Source organism: Phaethon aethereus (genome assembly GCF_964289735.1).
Source record: "Phaethon aethereus genome assembly, chromosome: 11".
In the NCBI taxonomy this organism is placed as follows: domain Eukaryota; kingdom Metazoa; phylum Chordata; class Aves; order Phaethontiformes; family Phaethontidae; genus Phaethon; species Phaethon aethereus.
Window position 1 is genome coordinate 13295031 of NC_138587.1, and position 14391 is coordinate 13309421.

The 14391-nt window shown below is 51.7% G+C and overlaps 1 protein-coding gene across 1 annotated transcript in view; it reads left to right on the forward strand.

The window, feature by feature from the left end:
• Positions 1 to 1233: 1233 nt before the first annotated feature.
• Positions 1234 to 14391, forward strand: part of PODXL2 (podocalyxin like 2) — a gene marked incomplete at its 5' end in the record, with an annotated part of 30587 nt that continues 17429 nt past the window's right edge. The window contains 2 exons of the mRNA XM_082004410.1: positions 1234 to 1288; positions 11658 to 11951. Coding sequence (XP_081860536.1) covers positions 1234 to 1288; positions 11658 to 11951 — 349 coding nt within the window. The remainder of the gene's footprint in view (positions 1289 to 11657; positions 11952 to 14391) is intronic.

The following is a 14391-nucleotide window of genomic DNA, read 5'->3' on the forward strand; positions in this document are numbered from 1 at the left end:
ACCCTGGGATATATTAGGCAAAGTATTCAGCAGGTTGAGGGTTGATCCTTCCCTTCTACCCAGTGCTGGTGAGGCCACACCTGGAGTGCTGTGTCTGGTGCTGAGCTCCCTGGTAAAAGAGAAACATGGACATACTGGAGAGAGTCCAATGAAGGGCCACAAAGATGATTAAGGGAAGGGAGCATCTCACATAGGAGAAAAGGCTGAGAGAGTTGGGACTGATTTTCAGCCTGGATAAGAGAAGGCTTGAGGGGGATCTTATCAATTTATATAAATACCTGAAGGGAAGGTGCAAAGAGGATGGAGCCAGACTCTTTGCTGTGGTGCCCAGTGATGGGACCAGAGGCAATGGGCACAAACTGAAACACAGGCGGTTCGCTCTGAACATCAGGAAACACTTTTCTACTGTGAGGATGACCGAGCACTGGCACAGGTTGCCCAGAGAGGTTGTGGAGTCGCCAGCCTTGGAGATACTCAGAAGTCATCTGGTCATGGTCCTGGGAAACTGGCTGTAGGTAACCGCTTGAGCAAGGAGGCTGCACCAGATGACCTTCAGAGGTGGGGAAATAAGGTTACCCTGGGGCAGAAGTTTTTCCAGGTTATGGAGTGAGGCAGTAGCTGAGGGGTGAGGGAGGCCCAGTGGCTCTGTGGGCCATGGGCAACCGAGGAAGGTCAGAAGATGGATGTTAAAGGTCTTCAGTATGGAGACCGCTCCTGTCAGGGCCCCGATGTTTCGGCTGACAGGGAGCCGCCGTCCTGCCGCGGCCTTGGCTCGTGCCCCCGCCTCGCCCGGCGGAGGGGCGCGTCTCCGGCGGGTTCGGAGGCTCTCGCCTTCCCGCCACGGGGGCTGATCACCCACCGCCGGCGCATGCAGCCGCGCCGCCGGCACTCGTTGTGGGCTCCGCGGGGCGCCGGGGGCGGCGGCGTGCCCGGGCCCTGCAGCCGGGGACGGCCGGGCAGGGGGGCGGCGGCGGCTCCGCAGCCAGAAATTAGGTGTAAAGCACCGGCTGCGCGCTGCCTGCGCCCCGGCTGCGAACCCGGCGGGCAGTTAGGACCCCCCCCTTCGCCGTTGCCCCCTCCCCCGGAGCGGCGGGAGGAGGCGGCGCCGGGCGGCGGGATGCAGTGCGGGGCCGGGCGGCGGGCGGGCGCGGCGGCGAGGGGCAGAGCCCGGCGGGCGGCGGGGCGGCCCCGCTCCCCGTGAAGAGGCGGCGCGGCAGGGCAGCGGCCGCCGCCATGCAGCCGTTGCACCGGGCCCCGGCGTTGCTGCTGCTGCTGCTTCTGGCCGCCGGTGAGTGAAGGCGGGTTGGGCGGGGGTCGCCGCCATCCCTATGGGTAGGGGCGGGCCGGCCGCCGCGATCACCCACGGCGAGGCTGGGCAGCGGGCGGGTGCCGGTCCCCGCCCCGGGCGCTGGAGCGCCCCGAGCACCGGGACCCCGGCGGGGCGCGTGTCTGCCCGCCAGCCCGCGATGGGTACAGTTCCCCGGGACACCGGGACCTGGGTGGGAGGCAGGTCCCTATTACACCCCCAACAAGCACCGTTGACCCCGGTAGCGAGACCTGTCCCCCACCCCGGAGCTCTCCCTAGGTACCGGGCACCGGTCCCCCCGGGCATAAGAGCACTCTGGGGCGACCGGTCGGTGCCCCGGGACACCCCGTGGGCGCTGACGGCTTTTGCCCTGTGGGGCTGGGGCTCACCCGGGGTCTCCTGCCCCAGAGACGGGGCGCACAGCGCCGGTCCCTGCGGGGACCCCGCACGCCGTGGCCAGCACCGACAGCGCTGGTGGTGCGGGGAGAGGGTGGACGTCGCCCTGGCCCTGTTAACGCCAAGGCTGCCCCAAAACCGCCCTCTCTGGTGTTGAGGGCTTCTTCTGGCGTCGTGGTGATTTTACTAACTACCGCAAAACTGGCACAAAGGAAGGAGGAACCACAAATTGCTCCGTGTTCCCCTAAGAGCCGCCTCTTGAAATTTGGAGGAGAGGTAGGGTGCCAGGGAAAGGCAATTAAGTGCAGGAATAATTATACTCAGAATAGTTATGAAGGCTCTGCTTCTATTTTTAAATAGTCTGGAGAAATTTCCCAACAAAGGCATCCTTCCCAAAGGCCCGTGAGTCTGAGATTGTCCTCTCCCTCACTACCCTCTCCCTTTTGTACAGAAATCTGGTTAGTGTGGAACAGGAGTTTTGACCGGGGACATTTAAAGAGTGGGGGAGTCTTTGTCTTGAGTCATTCTGGCAGGGAGGGAAGGGCTGATATCCCAACCAGTCGCTGTCTTCCAGCATGACCAAGCTGTGATACGGTGACATTCAGCCCCCTGGCACGTCTCTCTTACTACCCTGATCCCCAAAAAATGTTCATGGGGGAATGTGTCGTCTGTGGAGCCACTCTGTCTGTGAGCTGTATGTACAGTGCCTCACCCCTAACGTTTGGGGCTCCCTAAAGAGAAGGGATAAAGCCTTTTAGGTTTGCAAACAATAGTGAGCTGAAAGACCAAAATGGATCAGAAAACCTGTTGGGATTTTGTGCCAATACTCTGTGGCACAGAAGCAATAAGCCTTTCCAGACCTGAGCAGGGAGCCAGTTTTGTGGTTCCCTCCAGGCAGGTTGTCCACGTTAGGGAAGACCTCGGGCATGGCTGGCAAAGGTCCTTTAGCTGTGTCTCAGTAGGAGACCCATGTCCCCAAATTCAGCCAGACCTCTGCCTCCCCCACAGAGGAGGGCAGGGTACATAGTGGGGGACTACCATACTCCCACCCTGCCGATCTGCCAGCGAGGGATGGCATCATCCCCGGTGCTTGAAAGCTACATTTGCTCTGCAGAGGAAGGAGGTGGACCTTGTGGTGGTTTTAAAATCTGGTGGCCGAAAGGACCACAGCTGGTATTGCTGTGCTGAGGGGAGGGTGTGTTTCCTATTCTGCTGGGGCTGCTGGAAACTTTCTAGTATTGCTGTCCAGCTGGTGATGATACAGAGCATTTGGGTCCTTGGCTTTCCTTGTGATCCTCTCTGCTGCCCTAGCAGGGAGAAGTGTAGGGGTGGGGGGCAAGTGGCAGCTCCGAGGGAGAGCTCAGTTCCTAATCTAGTGAAACTGGTAATCCTAGTGGGTAGTGGCAGCTCAGGGGGGCTGGACTAAGTTGGCCAGGCATCTCCAGACACCTGGACTCCTACCTAGATGAGAGGTAAGAAGAGATGCAGACTGCTGGAAATTTATAAATCAAGCCTGGTTTTAGTTAGTAGCTTTGCTCAGTGGTTTAGGATCTGTTCCAGTCTGGAATAATTCAGTGCACTCCAGCCTCACTCCTCCAGTCCCACAGGGCAGGAATGGTTAAACCTGAGAAAGAGCCAGAGGAACTGAGTGTCGTTCCTTCATGCTGGGGAAAGGCATGATTCCTGTAGTGTGCTTGCCAGGATCAGGAGCTTCCACAAAGCTGTGGGATGGGCTGGAACAGGATCTGAGCCTCACTGGGGTCCCAGCAAACTGCTGGGCAGCACAGGTCTGCTGGCAGAGCATGGAAACATCTTTCCAGGCTTTAGGGTCTCTGAGCGCCTTTGCTTTTGCAAGTAGGAAAATGATGTGGTTAAAAGCAGAGGGAGAAGGGAGGGAGTTGGTCTCTTCCCTCTTCTTGTCTCCCCAGGTGCTCGTCTGCATGTGGGATATTTAAGGGTGGGTTTTTTTCCCCTTCTGCCTGCTTAGAAGATTCCTTGTTAGCATTGTGTGAATGAGCCTGAGCTGTGGGAGTATAAATCAGGATGGATGAAAATTCCCTGTAGTCAGTTTTTCCTTGGCCTCTTCAGTGCCATAAGGAAATGTTCATTTAATTATAGGCATCAGGGGTAGAAATAACTACATTAAGCCCTCAAGGGGAAGCTGCCGGCGATGAGCTGCAGATCAGAGCACACAAAAGTTTTTTCACTCGCTCATCGTGGGAAGCAGCTCCGGCATTTTGTGGGTACCTGAGTGAGCAGCAGCAGCAATGGCAGCCCTGCTGCAGGTCCAGGGGCAGAGGGGCTGTGGGGAAGATGCATCACGGCCTGCAGCTGGCGGTTGGGTGAACTTGCTTCCAGTTCTCGCTGGCTATTGAAACACGTAATCCCAAAAGAATGGAGAGAGGCTATTTGTCAGCCACACGAGCGCAGCCTGCACAGAGGCAAAGCAAACACGTGCGTTGGTTTGTTCAGAGGGCCAGGGGTGCTGGCAAGGAAGATATGCCTTGCTGGGGCTCAGATCTGCCCTGCACTGTCCCCATGCCTGGTTAAGCCCCGTTGTGGTTACAAGGGTTTGGATGTACTTTCTTGTTTTGGAGATAATTTTTTACTGTTGGGAAGACAGCTTTGCAGCCCTGCCTCTGTATGACAACTGCAACTGCTCTCAGCTTTTCCTCCTGCCTGATGCGTTGCGAAGGTACTCAGGACCCGTACGCATGCCCTGGGGCTACCAAAGCTTTGTATGAGCCTTTTTGCCTGGGATGCATGAGGTTGTTTGGAGAGTGGAGCCCCTTGGGGGTGAGAATGCTGTGTGGCATGCCAGTGTGTGGCAGGGTGGTCGTCACTGCTCTGCCACAGGGGCTGGAGCAGAGTGTAACTATTTTGTGCTCAGTGAATTTTGAAGACCTTTTGGGGTGTAAAAGGCTTTGACGGGCGACTGTGTCTTGAGGGAAGTCCCTCATGTGTCTGCGGTAGTGCTTGCTCTGCCTGGGCAGGGAGGCTTTGAAGACGAAGCAGCCACGAGCATTTATTTGGTGTGTTGGAAATCAGGCAGAGTGCCGTGGGGTATGTGGTCCAGGTTGGGACAGAGCGAGAAGAGGAAGCAGAGGCCTGGTAAGGTGATTATTTTTTTTTTTTTTTTTTTTAGCAGACAGATGAAATGCTTTGAGCCTGCAAGAAGGCAAAGGAATCTGTGGGCTGTGGTTTTTCTTAGATCAGTGGCTTTCATCCTGTGGTCTGTTAACCCCTGAGGGCCTGTGGGCTGCTTTGAGGAGGCCTATGAAGGGTAACTGAGGAAAGAAAATTCACTTCTGTATACAACTGCCTACCCAATGCTGTTTCCCCAGGGGCTGCATCTCCTCCCGCCCCGAGCTGGGAACTGCCACTGTTGATAGCAGAAAGCGTGGAGGAGAGCAGACGCTGCAGCAGCAGAGGAGGGAGGTGTGAAGGCTACGAGACGATCTGGGGAGGGAGTGAAGGCAAACAGTCTGGGAAACTGAAACCAAGCAAGATTGCGACTCCTGGCATGAATGGTTGAGCAAAGGGGGAAGGACAGACAGGCTTGTCTGAGTTGCTGTGGCCTGCTTGCATGGTGTCTCCTCTGTGGAGATGAGTGGTGGTGCTTAGAGCAGATGTTACTAATTGCAAAGAATGTAGATGTGACTCTCCTCGGTGCTGGGCTGAGGATGCCCAGCAGCCCTTGAAGTCAGGCCTCTGGTGCAGATGGGCTGGGGGCACATCTGCAATCACCTGCAAAAGCAGGTGTGTCTTCTGACAGTGCCTTGCCATTTCCCATGGATATACGTGGGTCTGCTTGCTGTAGATGTTCTCTGCTGAAATGCCAGGCAGCAAATGTTGGCAGTCCTTTGCAAGGTAGCGCCCACTCGGTACGTGCAGACATGTGCACCCTGTATCCTGGTGCTTGAGCTCTCTGATTATGCTAGCTGTAAAGATCTGTAAAGGCTTAAAGATGCTGGCACAGCTACTGTGTGCTCTAGGAGGTGCCCCTGAAGAGTTGTCCCATTGCAGTGGCTTTTTCAGTTGTGCCTTTTCCCCCTTCCTTGAGCAGGTTCAGGTTGGTGAGTGTTTGTGCTCCTCACAGACCAAAGTGCCTTTCCCATCGCTTTATAAAATGTCGCGGGGCCATGGGAGGGTGGGTAGTTTTAGAGGGACGCTTGGTGAGGGACCTGGTTGCTGGCAGTACCAGAGGAGGATGGCAGTCTGATCTTGTTTTCTGAAGCCCTAATTGGAAATTATCTCCGAGATAGAGACCCAGCTGGATTTGTAAGTGGTCTAGTGCAGCATGGGAGAGCAGCAATAGGGCTGTGTGGGAGATGGGCTGGGAGAGGTCTCTTAGGTGGAGTGTCCCAGCATGAGTATGGTCCATAACTCTGAATTAGCACCAAAAGTCCTTGGTCTGATATACACTTGTCCCGTATGCTTCCCTGTGCAAGCTACTGGGGGTCAGAGACTCCAGGTGAGCATGAGGGAATCGGCTTGGACATCCCCCAGCTGAACATGTTCTTCTCTTCCTGCACTGTCTGTGGTTGGGATCCTTTTTTGTTATTTAAATTACTCTGTGTTTTGTTGTGCTCTGGAAGCAGTTTGTGCCGTTGGCTGTTCTGCCCCGGGGCCTCTCTCCTCTCTGCCCTTGGGCCTTGCTCCCCGGCTTTTCCAGGCGCGCTGGTCTGGGGGAGGGAATATCCCTGGCAGATGCTTCCCTCATCTGGTCATTGTGTTTCTGTCCTAACCAATTATCAGTAAATGACCCATTCCTGACCCAGCTCTCCTAGGAAATAACATTCTTGGGTAACTCCTGGGTTTGGGATGGGCTTGAAAGGAAGGTCAACGGTAGCAGGGCCAGATGGACATTGTTGCGGCTGCTGCATTGGCAATACCGAGATGCTCTGATCTGCCTCCCTGGTACCCATTGTGTAACTGTGCTTGGATGGTGGTGTACAGGCTCTGCTAGTTGGTGGTGAGAGGCAGGTAAGTCAGAGTGTGTGCTCCAGGCAGGTGCTCGTCCCTTGAGCAGGCTGGTCCTGCCTCCGTGGCAGTGTGGTGTAGCCACAGCACCCAGGAAGGAGAGGTAAAACCAACCTTCAGTTGGCGAAACAGAAGGGCGCACCAGCCCCTCTATAGGTCAAGCTGATGTGATGACATCTTTTGTTTCCTTAGAGAGAAAATTGAGGTTTGCTGGTTGTTAATTAAAAAGTGAGAATTTTAAAGGCTATTTGACACAGTCACAGCCAGATTCTCTTCCATCTCCCCAAATCCCTCCTCTCATTTCAGCTGGATACAAGAAATAACTTATTTCCTCTTTCACTTCTAGTCCTATTCAGTGGGCCAGTTGGGACCTTTTAAACAGTTGCCCCATCCCGAGGAGAGGTGGCTTGCCTTGTGGCAAAGGGATAAAGTGGTTCTTGGTCGGCTATTGGTAGAAAATACTTAGGGGTTCTTTTAGAATTGCTTAGAAATGTGAAACTGCTCTTATTCACAGCAGTTTGGGAGAGAGATGGCAGATGTTCTTTCCTCAGATATATATTTTTTTTCTGCTGTTGAGTGAAACTCCCCTGGCTGCCTTGTCCAGGGCTGTTGCACCGAATCCTCTGCTGAACTGAGCTGAGCAGAGCAAGCTTTGCCACTTTGACCTGGAACTGTTTTCTGAGGGGCCAGTGGGGTCAGCAACTAGCAAACTCGTTTCAGCTGTGTATCCTCCTGGCTGGCTCTTTTCCAGTGATCTTGGAAAGGTAACACTGCAATATTATTCCCTGATGTTGAAATCACCCCATTCTCCTCCTTGCAGAGGGGAAGCATCTTTTGCAAGGTCAGCGTTACCTCCACGTGCCACCTTTGTGGATGCTAGCAGCTGGAGAGCTCGCAGCCAGCGTGGGAGCTCCCATGCTGGTTTTGGTGCTCTCTTTCTGCCTTTGTTCCCTCTCTCCCCTCCACCTCTCCCACTTTCTGTCCTTTTTCGCCCCTCCCCTGTCTGATCTGGTGAGGGTTTTCTCTCCTGTGCTCACAGCCCTGCTGTTCCCCCGAAGGCTGGCTGCCCTCTTTAGCATGCAGAGCCTCATCTCCTCCAGGTTACGCAGAGGTGCCGCAAAAATAGAAATGAGAGACAAACGCCCCATTGAAGCAGCTGGCGAGCCCTGGCTCCGTTCCCTGCTCCCTCCCAGCTACAGTCGCAGGGCTTTATTCATGTGTGTTTCTTTTTTCCTGTCGCTTGATCTGCCTTTTAAAAGACAAAATTGGGAGACTGATGACTGATAGAAGTCATCTAATCCCCGTTCCCCATCCTAGGAGGAAAACGTCCACCGATGTCTTGGGCATGAGATTTCTTCTCTCGGCTGTGGTCCCCTGCCTGCCAGCTCAGCCTGCGTTTTGATTCTTTCTTTGCTTTGGAGTTGACAGCTGCCTTGAGCTCCTTTACGAGGTGCTTGCAAGAGGGCGGGGGAAGATGGCAACTCTTGGGTGTGCTGCTCGGTACCCCAAGCCTTTGGGTTGTTGCTGGTGCAAAAGGTATGAAGTGGTGTCAGAACGCTGTCTTGGGAGGTACCGATTCGTCCGCTCGTGCAGTGGTGCCGTTAGCCCTGTGGCATGCGGGCTGGTGCTGGTGCGGAGGGTTCTCCCAGGCCAACCTCTGCTCCCGTGCCTGTGAATTGGGCCCCAAGGTGTTGTCCTACTCCAGATCCACCCCGGGAGAAACCTGGCTTGCTCAGGCTGTGTCTGTTAATGACTCACTCTAGGGATAAGGTGGTGTAGTTTTTTCTTGGACTGAGGAGAGCAGAGCTTCCCGGTAAACAAGATAATGCAGCTTAGGGGATTTTAACTGGGTAAACACTTCAGAGTTAAATGAGGGTAAACAAACTCCCAGGATCTGAGCTGCCTGCATGGATGGGATTAGCTCTTGGGGTGCCCAGGTTCACCTGCCATGAGGTGTCTGTTCTAGAGGTGGTGCGATGGGCTGTGTCTGAGCTCTGGAGGCAGCCCAGACGGGGGTGTAGCCGGTGGAAACAGAGGGTCTTGAACACGTCTTTGGAACTGGTACAGAGTTACGTTTTGAGGCTTTGTCTGGCTGTCTGGGAGACCTGGGATGTGCATTGTAGTGTGGCTGGAAAGCCAGAGTGCCACATCAACCACATCTCTGTTAATGAGAGTCAGAGGTAACTGAGGTGGATAAAGAGCTGAGGTAGGATGCAGGCAGTCAGCTGCAGTCCCAACTACACCATGTTTTCCATGTGGTCTTGGACCTGCTGTGGTCTTTCCCCATCCTTCTGCTCCCCTTTTCTGGATAACTTTGAAAATAATGTTCCCTTTGTCCCTGTCGCTGCGCTCCACCCTGTTTGCTTAAGCTGTGAGCTCCTCTGGGCTGCACAGGGCTCAGCAGTGCTCTCTGTTAGTGGTGCAGGCACCTTGTGTCAGCCTGGGGAAGCCCATTCTGGGCACCATCATGGAACCTGGTAAGCACCACTGAATCGGCATGGGGGCTGGCCTGACCAGGTCTCTCTGGATCCGTGCTCCCGCACAAGAGGTGTGCAGACTTTACTGTGTGTGCACGGCTCACAGGGAGCTGGCCCATCCCCAGGGATGCCCAAAGGCCTTTGGGTTGGCTCCGTGATGCTGCAGTAGCTTTCTTCCCCTGCCATGCTCTGCCTCTGTTGCCATTCCTTTTTGGTTGCTGTGCTGGCCTCAGCCGATCTTGCCTTGGATCAATAGAACAAAATAAATGAGATTGGGCCAGGCTTCAGCACTTCTCAAGTGTATATGGGAAAGAGTAACCAATATTGGATTTTGCTCAGTTCAGAGAATAGTGGAGGAAGGTGGAGAGGGCCAGAGCAGGCAGAAGGTTTGAGAAATGCATTTCTGGCTTCCAGCGTTCCCAGGACAGGCTTGGTAATCAGCCTGGCTAGTGAGCAGCAACTCGCAAACTTTTTGTGCTAACAAGTCAATGTTTTCAGTGAAAGCACCAGGGCTAACCCATCTGCCATTGCCCCATACCTCATCTTGGCACTTGCCCTGATTTGAATTTGTTCTTCTGGGACGTGGAGTCGTAGGACATAGTGCGGGAAGGAACCTCAGGAGGTTACCTAGTCTGTGCCTTTGCCTGAAGGCAGTTCAGCTCTGCTTAAATCATTTCAGGCCATGAGTATCCAGATCTGCGTGCAGCATCCAGGTGATGTCTCAGCAGTGCTTTGTAAAAATCCCTCTAATACTTCTTGACTGTGCAAGCATTTTCACATCTGCATTCCAGTGATATCTTAGAGTGTTTCCAATACAGGTGTTTCTCCTCCTAAGACGTTTCTAATGGATGGTTTCCTATCTTGTATCAGAAGTGTTTGGTGCTGGTTCTCAAGGTGGTGACTTACCACTTTGTACTATTTCTTTTCATAATATTTCTGTTTATTTCCACTCTCAAGATCACCTAGCTGTACCAACAGTCTTTCTGTGCAGTGAGGGTGTCTCCTCGCCTTGTGTCCTTGGCTAATTTCATTATCATGTTCCTAATTTCTGTTCCAAGGTCACTTAGGAAAATGTTAAAGAACAGCAGATCCAAGGACAGACCTTGAGGAATTCCACTAATAGCCTCCCTCCAGCACAAGCCTCTGTCATTTTTCATATAGCCAGTGCCTTACAGTTCTCCTGCTAATCGGTGTCTTTTCTTGCTTCTCTTGTAATTCTGCATGAAACACTGTATCAGATATTTTCCTGAAGTCCAGATGGATTAGATCTGCTGCATTTCTCTTGTCTAGAAAATTGGTTATCGAAGAAAAATACTGAATTAGTCTTCATTTCAGCTTATTCAATTAGTTCAGTTCAGTGACTAGTTCATTAAGAATTGAGGAACTGAGTATGAGCTGAGAAAGCAGGAAAACTTGTCCTTTTTTCTTCTAATCTGTGAATAAAAATCAGCTGTGAGAGGATGAGATCGTCTTGTTTTAATGTTCTGAACAACAGAGAGCTAGGAAGCAATTGGTTCGGTTCACCCAAATTATTTACTTTGCATGCTTAACAAAACTGTTTTAAATGTAAAACGTGTTTTGGTAATCTCATTTTTTCCTTATGTCTCCATATTTATCATGGTATTTATCGGTTGAATAAAGCCAAGTTCCAGGTGCTGTTTTCTTGCATTTTGATTGAAGTTCAATATGCATGTGAATGTACCTTGACACAAATCACAATTCAAGTCTCATCTAGGAATCAAGAAGTGTCAGCCAAGCCTTTTAATATATAAAACGGAAACAACAAGGATATAATTGTTGAAAGAAAAGTGTAAAATGCAACCTGCCTCCCTGCTTAGCGTTATGTAGATGTTTGCTGTTAGTACATTTTAATTCTTACCTGTGACAGTCAGCCCTTCCTTATGAAAACAAAAAATGTGAATGCAAAATGAAGTTCAAATCAATACTTAAAAATAGATTTCCAGACTGCTGATTTAAAACATGATTAATATTGGTGATGTGAATAATTTTGGTTTAAATCAGTTCCCCTGCATATAATATAGCTGCAGATCAGGAGCGTTAGGGTGAAATCTTGCCAGAGTGACAGTCAGATAGGAAACTCTTACTGACTTCAGAGACAAAATTTCATGGCTTAAATATGAGACATCCACCTCCTGTCCAGGATGGGTGATTAACAAGGCACCCCATCCTTTCAAAGAGGCAAAAAACCTCATAGAGGGGAACCATCACTGCCCCATCGAAGAGAGGTGCCCCAGGCTGGATGGCTGGTTGGCACTAACTCCTTCTGGATGTGGATGCTTCTCTTCATGGTTGTGGATGTTTCCCAAAACGCCCTGATTCTCCTCATAAGCTGAAAGTGCAGCCCACTAGTGGGGCAGGTTACCTCAAAGGCAGGTGTGCACGGTGGGTTGGGTTGGCAGGAACAGGCTGCAAGGAGAAGACAAGCCAAACAGTGTCAGCCCTCTCTCTGATACGGATTTACTGTCATTATACAGGGACCTTGTGCCTCTGCCTTGCCTCCTCAGAGGAGCCAACAGCTGATGGCCTCACGTCAACTTCCCTGCTGGAGTTTGCCATGATGTCCAACCTGGAGGCTGTGAATTCCCATGAGCAAACCAGCCCAGAGGCTGCGGAGCCTGATCTTGCTGCTGGCTCTCTGCATGCTGCCCCGGGATCAGGCTTTGCCAGCGAGGAGAATGAGGAGTCCAAGATTTTTCAGCCCCCGCAGTACTTCTGGGAAGATGGGGGAGAGCTCAATGATTCCACCCTGGACTTGGGACCAGCAACAGGTAGGTTGTTTTTACCCTGTTCTTCCTTCCCACTTTGCTGAGACTCTGGGGAGGTGGAAGGATGCAGGGATCTGTCTTCCTGCTCTGACACAACTCTTGCTAAGAGGGCCTGAGATTAAACGTCAGCTCTATCTTCTCACCTCAGTGCCTGATGTGTCCCCAGTGAACCCTGAGCAAGCATAGGCTTTAGAAACCAAGTTACAGCTGAACTTTTCCCAGCTCATGGCATCTCAGGAATAAAAGTATTGCCACTACCTAGTTTCGCATTGCCTCGTGCCCTTCTTTCTCTCTCTCCTTCCCTTTTTATGCTCTTTTATCTTTCCCTTCTTTCTGTTGCTGTCAGTTAAGCACAACCTAAAGGTCTCAAGACCCCAGCTGAGATCAAGGTCACCTTGGGGTTTGAGTCAAAGCTGGGTTTCCGGGACCAAATTCTGGATTTCTCACTCTGTGACTTCAGTGGGGATTTGGCCTGATAGAAGAGAACAGGTTTTCTCCCTTGGGCAGCTGTCCTGTTTCCTACCCTGTTCTGCCTGCATCCTGGGGAGTCATGGCCAAAATGAGTTTCGTTAGCATTTGAGCTTTCTTTTCTCTATGGAGTGATTTTTGAGTCCGTCCCCGCGCCCCGAGTCTCCTCCCAAGTCCCTCGCTGGCTCTGAGATATTCTTAGGGAGAGGGATGGGAGGAAGGAGGAAGAGCATTGCAGGGTTTCCAGTAGCTTAGGAGATTACTTCACATGTTCCTGCTCTTAAGTGTCATGTGGGGCATGTATTAAGTGTTACCCAGGGGCCAGGCTTCAGCCTTATCCCTACTCCCTTATCCGGTATCACTGCTTCCCTCTCAGCAAGAAGGTCTGACTGAGGTCTGCATTTAGAAAGCACAAGTCTTGTTTCATCTTCACTCCTTTTTCTGTGACCTTAAAAAAGACCTGTGCTCACCCAGGGCTGAGGGCTGCCGCAGTGCTGTGGCTCAGGCTGCCCACTGGGACACAGTGCACGCTATGTCCCAGCTTAGGTCTCCAAAGCCCTTTGCTCACTAACATTGCTGCTAAACTGGCTGTGCTCTTGCTGCCCTGCAGCTCGTGTGGCCCATGGGGCCGTTGCAGGCCTGGCTGTGGGGAAGCTGCGCAGACGCTGCCTCCGCGGCGATGCCGGGGGCGCATGGTGCATCTTCCTGCCGGCGCATCCTTGGGACATGCTCCGGCTTAGCTGCTCTCGCACGCTGGCAGCGTGCTCAGCGGCGCTTTTATTTGTGTGCCAGCAGGCACCTGCGTGTACTCACAGATCTGGACATGACTTGGAGAACAGCATGTGCTTGTGCATTGAGAGTGAGATGCAGTGGGTACTGAACCCAGCCTTGCCTCTTGCATGTGCCTTGCTCCATTTGCATGCAGAAAACGCTCCTCTCTCCTTCCGTTCTTGCCTGCAGTGCCTTCCTCCAGGAACAGATGTGCTCTTTCAGCTGTCCTTTATGTGTAGCCTGCCCTATCCACTGCCCAGCTAACCAATTCTGTGCTTCCAAGCACTGTTTTTTTTTTTTCCCCGGCCGTTGCTGTGTCCAGAGCTTGTGTCTCGGTTGCATTTCAGAACCTTGGTTAATAGAACAGTTTAAATTATTCAAGAGCTGGGAGCACACTTCTACTTAAAATTTAATTAGAAACCTGCTGTGTGTCATTTTACAATAAAGGATATTGTAATCGCATCACTGAATTGGGCAACCTTCTCCTGTCATGCAAAGTCTGTGCATGAAATGCACACAACCAATGGATCTTACATGCTGCATGTGTGATGGATGGCATGTGATACCTTGTGGAACTGTGTGATGACATCTGTTAGGTTATTTTCAATGTATAAATCCATTAAACAGTTTCAAACAGCTGCTGTTTAAGAAAAAAAAAAGTTTATGGTGTAAGTTTTCCTTGTGTGGGATTTCTCTGACAGTGAAATGTAGCCCAGCACAGTCGGTAGCTCTGTCCCAAGCACGGATTTGTGACCCTGTATCAATCAAGGCACAAAATAGGATTGTTATACTACTGGAGAGAGAAAACTCCTTGCTATGAAAGGAGACCTGTGCTGACTTTTTTCTGTGTTTGGTGTAAAGATACTGGGCCTGGAATTGGTGGTCATCTTTCAGATAAGCCAGATCTCCTGAGATTTCAAAGCTGTATTAGTCATCTTTTTTTTTTTTTTTTAATGTCCTTCTGAAGTCTATGTGGGGAGACTCCTCTGCTTTTTTGTGACTTTGAGGCTGCAAGAGATAAAAAGTAATAACAATCTGCAGCTGCTGCTCCTTTTTTTTAAAGTGCCCTCAAACATCCTTTAAAAATATTTCTGGAAAACACATGGCATCTAGGGCCACCTGTTAGTCCATTAGAAAGTGAGAACAAACTCCCACTGGCAGAGGACAGCTCAGCCTGGGGCTCTGGTTCTCCTGAATAATGTGC